At 38.3% G+C, this 19,329-nt stretch overlaps 1 protein-coding gene across 3 annotated transcripts; it reads left to right on the forward strand.

Moving 5' to 3' along the window:
* Nucleotides 1-1,532: 1,532 nt before the first annotated feature.
* On the forward strand, nt 1,533-17,859 carry LOC126763054 (uncharacterized). Of its 3 annotated transcripts, none has more exons than XM_050480232.1 (7): nt 1,533-2,234; nt 11,421-11,854; nt 11,931-12,215; nt 12,279-12,423; nt 12,598-13,101; nt 13,245-13,448; nt 13,505-17,859. In XM_050480232.1, exons 2-7 carry the CDS (start codon nt 11,650-11,652, stop codon nt 14,208-14,210), a joined length of 2,049 nt encoding a protein of 682 aa, XP_050336189.1. In that variant the 5' UTR covers nt 1,533-2,234; nt 11,421-11,649; the 3' UTR covers nt 14,211-17,859. The 3 variants fall into 3 exon arrangements, with proteins under 3 accessions (XP_050336189.1, XP_050336190.1, XP_050336191.1); XM_050480233.1 differs by having other exon boundaries at nt 12,814-13,101; XM_050480234.1 differs by lacking the exon at nt 12,598-13,101.
* The last annotated feature ends 1,470 nt before the right edge of the window (nt 17,860-19,329 follow it).

A 19,329-nucleotide genomic window follows, 5' to 3' on the forward strand; every position in this document is an offset into this window, starting at 1 on the left:
GTTTTCGAAATAATTGGCCGATAATTAAACTACATATATGAAATTTTATAAAAGTGCAATTTCTTTGTTTTTTATTAAATGAAACGCATTTTTGGACTTGTAAAGCTTCTCAAAAAAGGCTGGGTACAAAAGGAATCTCGATGTTTGGGTATCGCATGAACTGTCTGTGAAAAATTTAATTAACGAATTGACATTTGCAATTCTTTCCTGAAACGAAATGAAATCGAACCATTTCTGAAGCGAATGCTAACAGAAGAAGAAAAGTGGATAAAATACGACAATAATGGGCGACAAAGATCATGGTCCAAGCGTGGTGTAGCTCAACAAAAGGTCGCAAAGCTAGGATTGACGCCTCGAAAGGTTATACTGAGTGTTTGGTGGGATTGGAAAGGAATCATCCACTACGAGCTGCTCCAGCCTGGTCGAACGATTGATTCTACATTTTACTGTCAACAATTGATGAGATTGAAGCGAGCAATCGAAAAAAACAGCCAGAACTGATCAACAGAAAGGCCTTCATCTTCCATCAGGATAACGCTGGACCACACACATCTTTGATTACTTCGCAAAAACTGGCAGAGCTTGGCTGGGAAGTTTTGATGGATCCACCATATAGCCCTGACCTTGCACCATCGAACTACCATTTGTTGCGATCATTGCGGAACACCCTTAATGGAGTAAGTTGGCTTCATGAGAGGCCTGTGAAACCAGCATAGTTTTAAACTGATGGGATAATGTCTCTAGCGGAAAAATGGCAAAATTATTCTACCAAAAAGATACATATAAGTTCATTATAAATATAAAAAAAAAAATAAGTTGAAGTTTGATTAGAAATACGAAAAGACTTTTCTGATTCCTATGTAAGGAATACTCGTATTTGACGACCTAACACACTCTGGTTCTTGTTTGCTCTTCGAAACGTTCTTACAAAAAAAAAAATTTTACGAATAAGCAGCCAGGGAAATAATGTATTAATCTCATAAGTTTACGTACCTAACTGAAAATGGTTTGGAATCATATTAACCAAATTATTACAACAGGGTGCTCGAATATTGCAGAATTAAAAACAACCAATAAAGAATTGAAATATGGGGTCGTATTTTATCCATATCCGCAACAAGCTAAATAGAGGAAAATATTTATACGCCAAGTTATAACAGTTGGTGCAAGGTTGGGAAAATCTCGAGGACTAGTCGAATTAGTATAAAATGTAACAAATATTCCCGCAGATGTCGCTACATTTACTAAATCGATGTGAGAGAAACTTTTAACTAAAGTAATAGAATAGAAGCTCTCCGTAGCTTCACAGCAACTAAAAGCATTCAAAATGGTTTAAAAACTCAAAAAAGCTTTCGAGCACAAAAAGCGCCAAAGCACTAAGGCACCGAAAAAGCTCACTTAACATTCGCCCCTTCACACTCAATACGGAGAACTTGCGTTGATAACAGCAACAGCATCCCAATGTGTCGTGAGCACCGCGTAGGATGTGTCCGACACGGCAAGATGCTGTCTTATCAGATTGCTCGGAAAGCTCGTCGCGTACGCACGCATTCGACGGATGTGCAACGCAACGTAAAACAAGGCAAAGTGTGGAAAGCAAAAAAAAAAATATTAAATAAATTGTGAATTGTGAATTGTTGCGTTGCTGCTTTTTCCTCCTTCCCTCCAGCATTAACTGGGGCTTCTATAATTCATAAAACGCTTAACAATGCATTGCTATGAGTATTGATTGTGTCGTGCTCAAACAAAACAAATCTTCTGCAGATGCCTAGGTGTGTGCAAATCGAATGAATACATACACACACAACTGGATTTAGAGCGATTTAATGCGAAGAAAGCAATTTGTGTCGCGGCAGCGGGCAGGTGAGCGCGGTTAACGCGGATAGTGCCGTCGACAGCAGACAATGCCGTAGAAGATGTGTGTGTATGTGGCAATGAAAAAGTGCTGTGCTCCTACCCACTGCTGCAGTGTATTGGTTACGCCGAAAAGCATGCAACAGATCCTTGAAAGCATATTAAAAAATTGTTGCACGCACGCAAACACATAACTAAAGCAACAACAGTGCTTAGCGCAGTGTCTGAGCGTACGTGTGTGTTAGTGTGTATCCATCAGCATTGCTAACTCTTTTGTGGCTTTGAAGTCAAGAATCATAAATACCAATCCGACTGGATATCGATGGCGTACAAGGAGCACCATAAACTGCGTAAATTCTAATTTGTTCGAAACGAAAAAGGTTCGTGTCACACATATACATATATGGTGTGTGAGTGCTTGTGTGAGTGTATTAGCGTGCAAACAAAAATAAAACTTTATTAGTGCATGTGAGCAAGGACCTTTGTCTAATGCCGAAAAACGCGCTCGATTCCCTGCAGATCCTAATTCGGCATATAAACAGAGAGCTCCTTGTGTGCGTCTGCTTGTATATATATGTGTGTGTGTGTGGGTATGGAATCTGATTACCTACCACAAAGGGGCTGCCCATATTTTCCCAGAACGATTTTCGCAGATGTATGGGATATTAATATTCCCCGTGAGTGTGTGTTGGTGTGTGTGCGCCGTCTGCTTTGCTGCGAAATTGAATATCATTCCCACTTTTCTGTTGTTGTAGACTTGTAGCATTATTGTTTCTTGTTTTTGTTTGCTTTCGCTTTTGTTTCCACTCCTCTTGTTACTGTTCTGCCATTTATGTTACTGTCACTTGCTATAATGCTTTGCGAGCCGAGCAGAGACCTTTTCTTTTCTGCATACCTTTGCTATACACACGCACACGCACACACAGCGAAATAAAAGCGTTTCATTTCATATGGTTTTGCTATCTGTTTGTATATTTGCTTACATGCATTGTCGAACTGTCTGCCACATGACCCCTTTCGAGGCTTTCGAGTTGGCAAATGTTAAATGTCGAAAGGTAGATATAATTCATATTTGCCACACACACACACACACAGACAGGCGTAGCGACATATTTCGGTATACAACCACTTCGCAGCCAAACAACAGGTGCGTGTAAGTGCAGGTATTTGTGTGTGTTAGTAAGTTGCTTTATCTCCTGTGTGCGGGCAACAAAAACGCCGACCAACTTTGCTGTGATTAAGCAACCCACGGGCACAAAGGAGACGTTGTCTTAATAGCCTGCAACTCACACTCTGTACTGTGTGTGGGAAAAGTGTGTGAACTTTTGACTTAAATCATTTTCGTGTAAATAAAAGCTTCAATATCTCTTTGTAGACTGTCACATTGTGCCTTCACAATCAGCCTAAATGTAGGCAAGCTTTATTATTTCGTAAACGCTATAAGAAAAAATAGAAGCTACATAATAAATATGAATGACTAATAACTAAAATTAATAAGAAAAGTTGTATTTCAATTTAAATCGTTCTCTAAAAATATTTAATTAAGTTAATGTTGTCATAACAACTGTTATTAGTCACTAAATTTTATTTTGAACAAAATTTGTCAAAATTTTAATAAAAATCAAGCTTGAAAAGTGATGGTACAATATTGTGGTGGCGAACTAATAAATTGACTACCACTATCCGACAACTCACGATGAGTTTCTTCACTAAGACACCTAAAAATTACCATATAGTGTTCCCAATTGACTGTTTGACTCTTCACAAAGAGGTTATGTGGGGCCGACCACAGTATTCGTGGATATAATGTGTTTGTGTGGGGCCGATGGATTGCCTTCCGAGCTATTCATATACGGCGTCGAAGAAAGGATAAGGAACATGCATCAGCTTCTTTGTAGAATGTGATCGGCCGAAAACATGCCTGATAATTGGAGTTAAAGAGTGCTCTGCCCAATCCATAAAAAGTAGACCCAACAATCTGCGCCAACTACCGTAGGGTAAGCCTCCTCAATAACGCATATAATGTATCGAACGTACTGTGTGAAAGATTAGAGCTGGTCAATGTGGCTTTAGGCCTTGAAAATCTACAACTGAGCAGATATACACCACGTTACAAATCTTGGAAAATACAGTGGAAAAACGGACCGACACATACTTCCTCGTCGTCGATTTCAAACCTACTTTTGACAGCACGAAAAGGAGCTGCCTCTATGCTGCGATATCTGAATTTGGTAACCCTGCAAAACTAATACGGTTGTGTAAACTGATGTTGAGCAATACCAAAAGCTCCGTCAGGATCGGGAAGGACCTCTCCGAGCCGTTCGATACCAAACGAGGTTTCAGACAATCGTGCCACTTCTTCAATCTACAAAAAATATATAAAATATTTCAAGCTGCCGATCTCAATAGAAAAGGTACAATATTCTTTAAGAGTGTACAGCTGCTTGCGTACACCGATGATATTGATATCATTGCTTTCTTCAGACTGGATAAGGAAGCGAGACAAATGGGTATGGTAGTGAACGAAGGTAAGTCGAAATATCTCCTGTCACCAAAAAAAAAACAGTCGTCGCACTCATGACTTGGCTTCCATGTCACAATTGACAGTCATAACTTTGAAATCGTAGATAATTTCGTCTATCTTGTAACCAGCATTAACACCAACAACAACGGCTGCCTCGAAATCTAACGCAAAATATCTCTTGCCAACAGGGTCTACTTCGGACTGAGTAGGCAATTGAGAAGTAAAGTCCTGTCACGACGAACAAAGACTAAACTCTATAAGTCACTCATTATTCCCGTCCTGCTATATGGTGCAGAGGCAAGTACGATGACAACAACCGATGAGTCGACGTTACGAGTTTTCGAGAAAAAGGCTCTGCGGAAGATTTATGGTCCTCTGCGCATTGGCAATGGCGAATTCCGCACTTAATAGAACGTTGATATGTACGAGATATACGACGATATTGACATAGTTCAACGAATTACACAACACAACGGCTACGCTGGATAGGTCATGTCGTCTGAATGGTTGAAAATACTCCATCTCTGAGGATATTCGAGGCAGTATACGACGGGGAAAGCAGAGAAAAACATCCACTCCGTTGGAAAGACGAGGTGGAGAAGGACCTGATTACACTTGGAATTTCCAATTGGCGCCAAACAGCGAAAAGGAAAAAATGACTGGCGCGCAGTTGTAAACTCTGAAACACTCTTCAAGTTATTTCATTTCTGTTGTGGCAATATCTTCATTGGAAATCTAAAATTTAAAAACAAACGATAACAAAAGCGAAAGCCTTTTTCTATGAATCATGGTCTTGGACAACCAAAACTTGTTGGTTGTCTATTCAATTTATAATATGCTTTGTCCAAATAAGCATAAGATGCTCTAAACGTCCAAGCACAACAAAAAAATGTTGAATAGGTTTCATGCCCCCTTGGTGTCAGGATTAGGAGAAGGACATGGTTTCCACACAAAACCCAAAAGCTTATTCAAGGGCGAAATAAATCCATGAAAACATGGAAGAATGATTTCAAGCAATTCACAGTTTACGGAGATGCTTTGAAACTAATGTAATGTATCCCTCGATTGACTAATAATAAGGGAATTTATTTCAGAGAAAAATTGCCTGAGTGGTGTGGTCTTCAAAGTTCGTTATTGACCAATTTCAAAACTACGACATAAATGGGTTCAAGGTTAATTCACAATAACAAACAATGAAACATTTAGCCCACACCATTAATACTTGAACTGAAAATTTATACCCTGAATAGGGTATATTAAATTTGCTACAAAGTTTGTAACACCATAAGGAAACATAAACATTCTCCTTGGAAATAGATCGTTGACCGCATACATTTTCATATAGTTTAGATTCCATAAACAGGTTGATTGCTTGTGATAGCACGCATAATCAAACTAGCACTGCTAGAGACGCTTGTCCGCCGTGACGCCCGAAACTCCTAGGTAGAGATCGAAAAGACCGTCACATATCGCCAAAGCGTCTAGAGCTGGCCACAAATTTATTGAGCCGGTCAATATATGTGACCTGGTCTACGGAAAGGGGGCTTAGGTGTCAAAATTAATGAGATAACGAGAAATAACGGTGAACGGAGAAATAACGAGATAACGATGTTTCCTAAAAAACTAGTTTTCGCACGTTAGCTCCCTTTTCGTAGACCAGGTCACATATACTGAATCCAATAGGCTGGGTTATGGCAACTGAGATGCTTCTGCAATTCTCTGGCGAAAGCTGGACAGTGGAGGTGAAAGTGTTTAGATGTTTTCACCTCATCTTCCTCATTTGCATTCTCCAAAATATTTAGCCTCGACGTTTGAAAGCCAATGGGACAGTGTCCAGTTAGGCCTTGAGTTCGCATCCTGATTCAATTTGGATACGGGTTTGCCAATGATTTCTTACAAAATAATAGATATAGTAATAGAAATGATACCTGTGAAGGGTATTATAGCTATGGTGCAGCCGAAATTTAGTTTTTTTTTATATAGAGAAAAATGTATTTCCTAGAATTTGCATACAAACATACCTAGGCATCACATAGAGCTTACGATTCGTTCAAAACCTGACATTTCTACAATAAGCATGCTTGTTTTGCATAAGCCCGTGTCAGCATTTCGCATAATCGTCAAATGAGCTTATAACGCTGACATTGCCAACCCAAACTACACCCTCACCTGCATACACCTGTCTGTATGTGTGCACGTGCGTGTTTCCATTTGCTTTACTTCGCATAATTTCTACCTGCTTAACTGTTTTATGACGCTTTCATTTTGCGACTGTTGAAAGTTTAAACTTGACAAATTTTTCGCAACAAACGAAAATGGTTGTTGCCCTCCTCGCTGCTCGCTGCATGTTTTGCACAAAACTTTCTCCTCTCGCATAGGCACATAAACCTGCACACACACTTACACAGCCCCAGAATTTACACGCACTGGCATTAGCCGCAATTTTTAAAAATAGTCTCGCGGCACTTGACGAGGATTAAGTTAAGCGCCACCAAAGCAAAGTTGACTGCTGACAAATATGAGTTCGCTGGTGGCACAACACTTAAGCGCCGGCGACTTGCTACTAAACCACTATTTAAGTAGGCAATTTGACGAGAGCGGAGCGCGGCGGTTGCGAGCGGAAAAGCAAAACAGCTCCTGTACTTTCGCATTTGTGCAATTGCTCGACATAAATAGGCATGTTTTTGCTCATGTACTTATGTATGTACAAGTATGTATGCATGTGTCATATTTATTTTTAAAGTCTCATTTGTATTTTGAAAACTGCTCCAACCCACTGGACCCTCAGCAATGTCACTGTCGCTGTCACATCTCTGCTGCTTGTTGAAATGCTACTTGCAAGGACTCTTTCAATTACTTGTCAGCAGTGTGAGCCTAGCTGTAACAGTGCAAACCGGTAAATTTCATGTGTATAGCCGCGTATTCATTTCTACAGTGAGTCACAAGAGCTTTCGAGAAAAAAAGAAACAAAATTGCACAAAACCATTTTTACCATAAATTTTTGTTTTACATGAAATCCAAAAAATTTTAATAAATCAAAAATAGGTGATATGATAAGGTATTTTCAAAGTCATCAAACGGGTTCTTATATAAGTCAATCTTGCCAACCTCTCTTAGGTAAAAGTAAAAATTAATAGAGTTGATTGAGTTCGCCGCAGATTTGCAATATATTCTAAGAGAAAAAAATTATGCAAAATATGAATAAAGTCATATGATCTCTTACTCCAATTAAATGTAGTATACATAATACGAGTGATTCAAGCAGAGGTACTTTTTTAATAGCCAGAATTGGCAGATCACGCGTGAGTCGTGTGAAGCTGTCATGTTTTTTATTTTTTGTATATTGTTTGGCATTTCATTAAGTTATTATGATTGAACAACTTTATTACAAAAATTTACGTTCTGTAAAGCATTTGTTTCGCGCGCTTCGCTGAACTTATGATCAACTTATTCGGTCTACTGGGCGTCCTATTCACAGCACCATCGCCCATCTTGAGACGCAGCTTTCATTATTAGATATTATTCGTAAGACTAGCATCCAGTAAAGATAACAGCCGTAGCTGAGAAAGTATACGAAGATTGTGAAGAATCGACTCTCGACGATTTGCTTAGCAACTCGGACACAGGTATAGAACGTCTTGGTGCTTCCAACGAGATTCGACTGTTTTGAGCCAAATTTCGTTTAGCGATGTGACCAATTTCTGGCTTAATGGGTATGTAAACAACCAAAATTGATCCATTCGAAACGAAGAGCAACCTGACGAGTTGCAAGAGCTGCCATTTCATCAAGAAAAAACAATGGTTTGATTGAAGCTCGTGATCTCAAAGACATTTGGTTTTAACGGCGCCACTTCGCACACATCGCACCAATCAATGAATTTATTGAAAAACAATCCCACTACGATCCAGGCCTTGGGGCAAAACATCGCGTGTGTCATCCGCCAGTTACCAGTCGAAGTGCTTGAACGAGTCATAGAAAATTGGACTCAACGGATGGACCATCTGAGGCATAGCTGCGGCCAACATCCGAAAGAGATAATCTTCAAAATAAATGCCAAAGAATATCTTTGGAATGATAATAAACATTCCCCATTAAATTTGAAATTGCTGTGTTGTTTCTCACATTACTTTTCCTAGCCATTTCATACACACTATATATCTTGGTTATATTTTTTATATTATATTTTATATCATGTATATAAATTTTGTGGTGATTAGAAGGTTGCTAAAGGATCCAAAGTTGTAACATCCCTCTACCTACTGGTACACAATACCAATTGACCACCGAGACCAGAAAATTTGTTTAGTGTCAAATAAAAAAGTGGGAGAATTTCAATAACAAAGCAAGCAGTTCTAGAGCCCAGAATCAATAGACCAAAAATTAATGTTAAATTAATGTATGGTTTAATTTTTCCTATTAAACCTGCACCTTAAGCACACACTGTTAAGTTTGTGTGTATGTGTGTATAAGTATGAGTAGAAATATTAGAAAAATATGTCATAATGCGAATGTGCAAGTGTTATGTATAAGACCTATACATATACAAACTTACTTGTGAGAATGTATATATGTAATATATTATATATAATTTTATATACATATGTAAGTATGTGCTTGGCAACTGTGCCGGTGTAGTTGACACGCAATGTGACTAAACGAATGGCAATCGCATTTCGAGTGTGAAGGACTACAACTACTGATTCCGTTATCCAATTAGTGATTGTGCTCGCATTTTACCTTCATTTTCTAGTAAATCGATTTTATATACTGAAGATAAGAAAAAATAAGAATGTTATCTTTATAATATAGACTGGCATAGAGAAAGATAAAAACTGGTACATGCATATGTATGGTTAGTAAATAAGTCATTAAATACATACTGCACTCGTAGATTCAAAACCTAACTTTCACTACCAGCGTGATGTAATATTTGGTTGAGTCTCTCACTGTTGTTTAGACATTAAGGGTTTTCCATGAAACCATTTCAGCTCAACTAATCGATTATATTACTAATTTACTTAAAGTTGAAAGTCCCTTTAGTAGATGTACCCATTGTGCCAACTGGTTTCAAAGGTCTTTTTTGACTTGTAAAAGTCCTTAAATCCATAAATAAAGCAGCTTTAAGCAGAAGAAACGAGAAAGCGTTTGGTTGGTTAAGTCATATTTGACCCAAACTCGATTAATTTCACTTGGATAGATACTTATAGATAACTTCGTCCTTTGTTTTACTCATAAACTCCTAAAATTGGATCACCAGATCTTCATTGATCGCCAAATCGTTTCAACTTACCACAAATTGTTTTTAGGCAACTTAGCGTGTTTCGCCAAAGATTTGTCTAACCAGATATTTCTATTCAGTCTGACAAAAGCCGGGCGGTAGAGGAGGAAGTGACAAGACGTTTATACTTAACCTTCCTCCATACATCTTTGACAAAGAGGGTTCGACAAAATATTTAACCAAATATTGGACAATGTCCAGTCGAAACGCCTACAATCGCAGTGAGATTGACTGTGCTAACAGCCAATAGGTCCATACGGTTTTCTCTGAGCCAGAAGAGCCTCGCAATCGCACAAATTATGATTGTTGACCAGCGCTTGCTGAACTCACTAGAGGTCCAAAGGATCAAAGCCAGAATGCAAGAAGAAAAATGCTACAGTGGTCTGGTAGTTTGAAATGGAGACTAACTCCCGACAGAAGACTCCATCACATACTCTTCCTCTAAACTGTGATACATTCGTAGAAAAGCTGACTACACCCCTTCTCCAACAGCTTCGCCCCGCCAACAACTTCTTCGGCGGTATGTGAGGTGAGAAGGAACCAACGGAAGAAGGTTCTGCGATGCAGTGATCTAGATTGTAAGGATTGCATTCGAAGCAGTGGAGAATTTCTGCGTCTGTCTGAGCGAGCCCCTCATACCAACTTGGATAAATCTAATAGCAGCTTGCGCCGCCGGACACCATAGCTAAAGGTGCAACGTGGAAATAGCATTAAGAGGCATTGTTAATATTGCTCTTAGTGCGCCACAGATGCCGATGAGAGCCGGTCGTTGAGCATGTTCCAGCTGCTTAGGTAGTGTGGTTTTTCCGATATGATGATATTCTTGAGATTAGCTTCCAGACTTACTAAAAGCTCCCATAATCACCACCGATCGTACGTTATTGAAGGTCCCACGATATCAAGAAACCAGAAAGGGTTGATCGTTAGTAAAAATTATGAAACAAAAACAGTAATAAGACGTTCAGATTGCGATACAAACTCCTGTCAAAAAGTTTGGTTTATGAGCAACTTTGAAATACTATCATTGAGATATGCAGGAAGCTTTGAGTTGCATTTAAAAAAGCCATTGAGTCTGTTCCAACATTTTTTTAAGATAGCTGAAAAATTGTTTTTCGTATGCACCGAATGCTAAATTGTGTTCAAGATGAGCTTAAGGGACTTTCTGAAGGAAACGGAGTGTTCATGATGATGTATCTTTCAAAACTGGCCAATAAACTCAAATTCAAATGTTATTAAAAGATTTAATTGTGATCATTACACCAATTGAATTTTAGCAAATAGTAATTTAAAAAACAAAGCTTGTTTAGAGAAGTTATAAATATAAAATCCAGCTAATCTGGCTCATTCCAAAGCTGTGTAAAATGATTATTCCGTATAAGTTCCATAAATGGGCCTCATTTGAGACCAGCAAAGTAAGGAGGAGCAGGCATAGCTCAGTGCGCCTAAACATAATTTAATACACCATGACCGCATTAACTCTGGTCCATTGTGTTGGCATATATTGCCACTGCCGTGGTCCATTGCTGCCGTTAACGAGTGTTCTGCATGAGCACAATTCGATTGAAAGTTTAGTATGAATAGAGATATGTATATATGTATATACCTGGGTCTAATTAATTGTACGAGTGTATAAATAGCCAACTAACTGTACAATGAAAAGACCTAATTAGGAATAGTTATTGACGGCTAGCAATGCCTCTCATCCACTCCGCATCCATCGTTATTTGAATACGCTCTTATTGTTGACATTTTACTATTTACAGTTAGCTCAGTTCATACCATAAGCAATGATAACCCATACATAGACACATGTATGCGTAAATATATCAAACAAATTGACAGAAGAGACGTCAACTAATTAAGAACGAAAACGAGTTGTCCTTATTTAAGCGAACGTTAACTGAAACCCATAACAACAGCAAGAACAACAATCAAAAGTAATTGTAATTACAACAGAGAACATAACCTGAAGAGCGGGTTGAAGTCGATGTGATGCCTACGCGACGGTCGGGCGGCGCCACTGTGCGACGCAAGCACTCAATTGGAAATTTGCGTCGCGCTCATCCCGCCTCGGGTGCCACATGGAATGTGCAAGTGGTACGTGGTAAAATGTCATCTAAGTGCCTTTGGCATGCTTGTCGCGCACTTGTGCTGGGTCTGACGCTGATGCTGCTCGGCGCCGGTATGGCTACGATAGGTAAATTGCGTGTAATCGGTTGTGACCATCCGACTGATTACAATTCAAAATACAAATGTTTTTGTTTTTACCCTAGGTTATTATGCGGACCACCTTTCTACGAACTCTGAGCTGCGTGGTAATGCGACAGTGAGAGTCAAGAATGACTTGAAGGGCTTCCATCTCAACAACCTCTCTTACGTCGGACCGATTGTAATGGGTTTCGGAGGTTTCATTGTCGTTGCTTCGTGCGTTATGACATTTGAGGCGCGTGACTCGGCGGCAAAAGTGGTGCCAGCGCGTTTTCGTGCCGGTGCCAGTGGCAGCAAGACAACGGTGCGTAGTAATCAGAGCAGCGCAACTTCACAGCGACGCGCCGTTGGTGAGTGCTGACTGTTGAGTAATACATTGACTCTGAGTAACACCATCTCTCACCCTTTTACAGGCATACAATTGCAGTCCTCGCGCTGGGATCAACAGTTTGGTGTGTTTCGCACATCCCCAGCTGAGCCGCCACCGCAGACCACACCGCAGCCCTTCGATCGTGACGCGCTTACCGCGGAGCTAGTCAAATTTTCAAAATCGCTCAGGTAAATGTAGTTTCCCATATTATGTTTTGTTATGTTCTGACACATTCCATTTAACTGCATGCAATCGCATTCGCTTTCCCGCAAGTAAACATTTATGCCAAAATCAAACTAAGCTCAGCTCTCAGCTCTAGCGTTAAAATCAAGAAAAAATCGCTTTCGCTTTCATTCCATTAGCGCATCCGCTCGCTTTTCTCCACAACTACGACGCCTCACCCACACTGGTTCTGTGCCAAATCTCTCCACACATGTCCCCCACCCCATCGCTTACTCCACTAACCTCTCACATTTGCTTTCGCCGAATCACAAACCACTTTTGTTGTTGGAACAAAAACGTCACCATCGCCACCATCATCGGCACCACCACCACCATCGCCAAACACCTACGAGCAGCAGTGGACGACAAGTGAAGTCGCGCGGACCACGAATCAGCAATAGTTTGGTGCAACGCAACACTCGCGAAAATGGTGGCCCTTGCGCGTTGCTCCAGCCACCAGGCACAAACAAGCTCTACTGGCATGCGGCCTCTTTCGACGACGGCCTTCGTGGGGATAAGCATCTTTCAAGAGCCACGGTGGCTGACATGTCTCGCCGCTCTGATACGGCCAAACGTCATGTGTTGGCACGGCAGAAGCCGATTGAGCATGAAGAGGACAAAAGCAGCCCTCTGGGCAATCGCAGGTAAGTCGGTTATTGTGAGACCAATGAAAATTGTCCACCACAGATTTACACAACATTCCACTCGCGAGATTTGTATGCTACTCGATCATCAAAATACGAATTAAATATACGTATTTCTAATGGACTGCTTTTCTTGCCTACAGAAGTTCTACTATGTCAGACTCATCGTACAGTGGCCGCTGGACGGCACGTTGCGCTTCCATGGCAAGTCGCGCATCAAGTATCGATTCACGACGTATTCAAGTAGATCTGCATAGCCCCGAGGTATTGCCGAAATCCATACTGCGTTCACCGAAGCGCTACAGCTCTGGACCATCTGCCACTCCGTCGGTTGAAAAAGAGTTCAGGTAAGAAAAGACAACTTCCCCAAACTCTATCTTACTCAATTCATGCACTATTACAGAAGCCAGCTAAGTGTCTGCTCAGAACCACCCGCTCCCATACACCAGCTTTCTGGTCAATCGAGCTTAGAACCTTGTTTCCCCGAAGAACTCATAGATAACACGGAAGAAAAACCATGTACCAACATTAATGGGGTCGCATTGTCACCAGATGCACTAAACGTGGCCATACAAACCATATCCATGACAACCCCAAACCATGTAGAAGAACTACCACCACCACAGCCACCCAAGAAATTAAATAGCATTCTAAAGAAACCACGCCCCGACACACTTTGCCTCGCAACCAATACAAAATCCGCCGTAGTAAGTGAGATCAATAAATCTCTTTGCCGCAGCAACTCCTCGCGCACTTTCTATAGACCCAAACCACAACTGCCCAACGAACTGGACGACAGCATCTTCTACATACGTTCCTCTAGCGAACGACAAAGCATCGATAGTAACGAGCTCTACGATTCAGTGCAAGTTATAAATGAAAGACGAACAACGCTGCTGAGAGCGGAGAGTGAAGCTGCGCTCTATAATGTGAAAAAAGCGAGCAGTTTCTCACTGCTAGCCGAGATACCAGAACGTGCACAAAACAACTCGGTAGATGTGGAAGAGAATACGCCCAGCGAGCCGGCAAAGGATCCGCAGCCGAAAAATGAGACCACCGTGGAAATCGAAAGTGAATCAACACGACCACCGACAAGTGAGATCACGTAATGGAGTGATCGAAGTGTTATACGTATATAAATCAAATACTGACAAGTGTCAGCGTTCTTGCGTTCAGGAAACATTAGAAGTTTTGTAGAAACCTCTAGGAAATAGTATATTTTATACCAAAAGCACAGAAGACATATTTTGTAGACAAATATTTCGGTACTAGTATATGTATGTAGCTATGTTCGTAGGTAAGTATACAGTTAGATCAGTTCGTTTTACATATTTAGTGAGTTTCTGAAAAAAATTTGAGAACCACTATAAAATCGATTCAATAAAAAGCCGGCTGGCAGAATTTATGCATAGGTAGTGGCTCAATCAAGAGGATATCTGTATTATTTATCTTTATTTTATAAATATTATACTTTATTGGTTAACTTGCAAATATAGAGATAGTGATATATAGCGCTCTCTCTTCCACTAAATACTCAATTAATGAGAGCGTCAAGCAATAAACACTAGATCTACGAACTTGTTACGAAACAATTATTTACCGATGTTGTTGTTATTTAAAATATTGTTGATGTTAAATGTCTGTCTTATGCATAGTTAAGTTAGCAATTATTAGACGTTTCTACGGAACAATAAAAAATAACTATCAATAACTTAAGTATTGTAGAGCAAACTCACGCAATAGCAGAATCGCGTAGAATAGACACGAACGGTGAAGTTATCTTGCAGATCCGATGAAACTAAGTTTTATTTCGAAATCTATTAAATTTCTAAAGAAATATTTTGATGTTTGAGTTGTATGAGGAAAAACATATTTTCATATCATGAATTATTTCCTTTAAAAACGTCAAGTCGTTTAAAATAATTCAAATATATGTATATATCTGTCTTAAACGAGCTTCCACAAAGTATTAAATATAAACATCTATAACTATATAATCGCATGTGTTCGAACTAGTAGTATCTAATTAACTGAGTCTGCATATCTTTTTGTGATTAAAAAATAATTTCCGTCAATTTGCTCAAACAACTACGAAAACGAAACGAATCTTTCAAAACATCAAGTCATTTTCTTAACGAATTCTATATTAATAGCTTACTGTGTTTTTCAATATGTTTACTGGTGCTTAAACAAATAGGTCTTCCCTACACCAAATCTAGTTAATTAATTCCAATCGCAATTTATGGCAAACCAACTTAAATTACTCAACGAATTGCCGTGTTGTGTAATGTAATTTTTTTTCTAAAAAATATTTTTTCGATTAAAATTCTATAAAATAACATATTTTTAAATTATAATACAGCTGCTCCAAAATAAGAAATCAGATGAAGTAAACCTCGTTTAATTACACCAACGATTAGGTAGAAAATGTGGCCTATAAAGGAGTTATCTTATATCGTTAATGCATATCATTTATGTATTTATATGGAACAGACTTCGACTATCCTTCAAAAAATCATTCACGTCGAATTATATTTTGAAATCTAACTAAAATACATTTTTGTTAAGATTACCACACTTATATTGAAGACTGATGTGAATAATGAACACCGTTAGCAAGTAATTGCAATAGAAACAAGTACTGTCAACTGAAAACTGATATGAAAAGAATGTCTGGTATGAATTCATGAAAAAACACAATTTTATAAATTTACAACAGGTGATCCATTTCGAGGTCCCCTACTTTTTTAATAAAAAAACACAGAAACTTCAAATTTAATGGGGAATGTTTATTATCATTCGAAAGAACATTCCTTGGCATTTATTTTTTGAAGATTATCTCTTTCAAATGTCTCAGATGGTCCATTCGTTGAGTTCAATATTCGATGACTTGTTCGAGCATTTCGACTGGTAACTGACGAATGACACGCGTGATGTTTTGCTCCAAGGCGGCATTGTCGGCATAGACTTTATCTTTACATATCCCCACAAGCAAAAGTCTAACGGTGTGATATCACACGATCTTGGTGGCCAATCGACCGGCCCAAAACGCGAAATTATCTGTTCACCGAATTGTTCTCTCAAAAAAACCATTGATTTATGCGATGTGTGGGAAGTGGCACCGTCGTGTTGAAACCAAATGTAGCCGAGATCACGAGCTTCAATTTCATTCATCGAATAGTCGGTATCATGGCGCTATAATGGTCGTCATTGACGGTTATGTTCTCACCGGCGATGATGGCGTACACTTTAAAAAATAGTTTTTACTTATTATAAATTTATACTTTTTGATTTACCGCTGAGTGGTCAATTATGTTAACATTGTCAAAATCCTATCAAATGCATTATATAAATAATAATATGTGACCTGGTCTACGAAAAGGGGGCTAACGTGCGAAAACTAGTTTTCTGGGAAAAGCTGTTAAAAATAATCGTCAGTTTCTCGTTATCTCATTAATTGTTCTCCTTTTTTTTTGACACCTAAGCCCCCTTTTCGTAGACCAAGTCACATATATTATTTTCCTAAGAGTATTCTCAACAACCGTAGATACCGAATAATCTAATTCTTCGAACTGTATTGATTGCGTTCGTGTTCTTAACCACTGTACATGAATGTGATGAAGGTCCGAAATTGATAGGTAATACATATTAATCTTACTGACGTAACTGATTATTCAAACTGACAAAAGAGCAGCTTGTTTAGTTACTTGGACTGAAGCGTTCTAAAAGAACCATTGGCTATTTTTTCCAAAAAGTGTAGAGAGAATTTCGCTAAATGTTACACATAGCACAGGGTAATTTTTTATATTTTTCTTATTTATAAAACTACAAATCTACAGTGTTTTGTTGCCGTAGATGAAAGATCGATTTTGGATATATACATATCACAGTTCATGAAACAATCAATTGTTTCCTAAGATTTGCTCTGTAAGTGTATTATATTTTAATAAAACGTGTCTTTCTTTTAACATTTTCAATTATTTGACGATCTCAGCAACCCTGATACCAACCTCTATCACTTTTAGAACCTGGTTGAACCTCCGTCCCTCCTTCTTCACTATAATTTTTAAAATTAGCCGAAAATTGATGCAAATGATTACGGATGTAATGGAAGTTGATACTAGAGTCTGTCAGTTTGCCAGCATAGTTTGCACAATTTCTTCAAAATTTACCTGGAAATTTTTGACTATCAACACAGAATTTTTCAACGATTCACTTTCAGAAAAGTCATTTTGTAGTATCAATATTGTAGTATCAGTATTCATGTTTTTCATACTAAATTCGGAAATTTTCTACCAATGTCACATTAACCTTCAAAGTCCAACGCTTTGACAAATTGCTTTATCCTTCCCAACTTGATCACGTATTATATCACTGAGTTCATTTTGAAAAAATAACTTTTGTATAGATCTTTCACCCTTTCCACACATTTGGGTATTTGGCGGCATTATTGTTTCTGAGTGATTCATGCGGATTCCTTTTGAAATGAAAGCGAAATTTTCTTGGAATAAAACAGGCCTGTAATTCTAAATATACCCACGTTTGATTTTTAGTAAAACCTTTAGACTCTCTGAAACTATCTACAGAGTAAGGGCGCAAACACCTAATTATGACTGGAAAACTGAATTTATATTACCAGCAAGCCTACAATTAGCAAAATATCAGAAATGCAATTATTTTAAGAACAAGAGCATACAATTATTCCAGATTTTTCAGAACAAAATCGTAATCTGGACGATTAAAAGCATCAAAATTTGCTAGGCTATCCAAGGCAAAAAAAAAAAATTGTTTTCGTAGAGCTGTGTTATATATGCTTATATTTCTGGCGTCGGATATATAACTTTAAAAACATATCACAATGTGACGACACAAAACAAGCTTAATTTGTTCTTTTCTCATCACTAAATCATTCCTTTGACTACTATTTCATAAAAGGAAATGAGGCAATTATGTCAAAAGTTTTATTTTTCTATACTTAAAATTGTCAATAAATAAATAAAAAGAAAAATCAAAATACTTCCATGAAATCTCGAAAATCAAATGAATGATATTCAAAATTTACATTTACGAAAAAAAGCCACGAAAATTTTGAAAATTGTATTTTCAGAAAACAAATCTCCAAACATCACACTGCATCACAAAAATATTTGTACATTTATTTACTATAATTGTGATTTCCATACAAATATATATCTCAATGTTAGTAACGGCGAATGTCAAGCGAAACATTGAAGCGTTGATATTTCGTTCTGGTGATTAACACATACTTAGTATATGTGTGTGCATACGTAACTGTAAGTGTGTTTTTTCGAAACTAGCGTTTTCGAAGCACTCCATTCCACAGGTGTTTCTCGTTCATGTGAATTGTTGCCTAATTACACGGATAAACTGTACAATGTAAGTTTAAAAAACAACAACAAAAAGTAAAAACAAAAATTTTGCAAATAATTGAAAGCAAATAACACAAGCAATGTACTTATGAAGAACTACTTTGTATTCATTATAGAAAATTAACAAAAAGAAAGAAAAAAACTTAAACAAAAATTTAATAAAAGCAAAGCACTCACAATAATATACTTTACTTTAAAAAATTATTGAATGTATGTATTTGTGTGTATTTTATAAATGTGTACATTTCGTATAAGCAACAAATTAGTCTAAATTATTGGAAAAGCAATTTAAATTGTGTAATTTGTGTATTTAATCACATGCCAAATAAAAACAAAATAAAAATATATTAAACAAGAATTTGAACAAGTTTTTTTATTGACAACTTTGAATACGCAAAAATTATTCTAACTTCTCGTGAACTCGCTAAAAGCGAACTGAGCAGTAGCGAGTGCACACAATCGTTTGCCTAGTTAAGTTTCGAACCCTCAAGGTCTGAAATGTAAAAGTTTATCTGTATAACATTTATACATTTGTCGAAATATCGCTTCGGTGGCATTGTTCTACTTCAACTTCAATCATCTTACAAACTTCTTCAGCGCGCAAGTCGTTCCTTCTTTTGGTGCCAAGTCCAGATACCAAGTGCAGCCTGGTCCTTCTCCACCTGATCTCTCTAACGGAGTGGAGGTCTTCCTCTTCCTCAGCTTCCCCCGGCGGAGCTCACGACTTCCGGTTTTGGACCAAGTATCCTATGGGTAGCCAAAAACCATACGTTTGAAGACGAGCCAAAGTGATGAGGCGAAACATCCACTCCCCAGGTTGCGCGCTGGGTTTGGGACA

The sequence above is a fragment of the Bactrocera neohumeralis genome, chromosome 6 (genome assembly GCF_024586455.1).
Source record: "Bactrocera neohumeralis isolate Rockhampton chromosome 6, APGP_CSIRO_Bneo_wtdbg2-racon-allhic-juicebox.fasta_v2, whole genome shotgun sequence".
NCBI classification, from domain to species: domain Eukaryota; kingdom Metazoa; phylum Arthropoda; class Insecta; order Diptera; family Tephritidae; genus Bactrocera; species Bactrocera neohumeralis.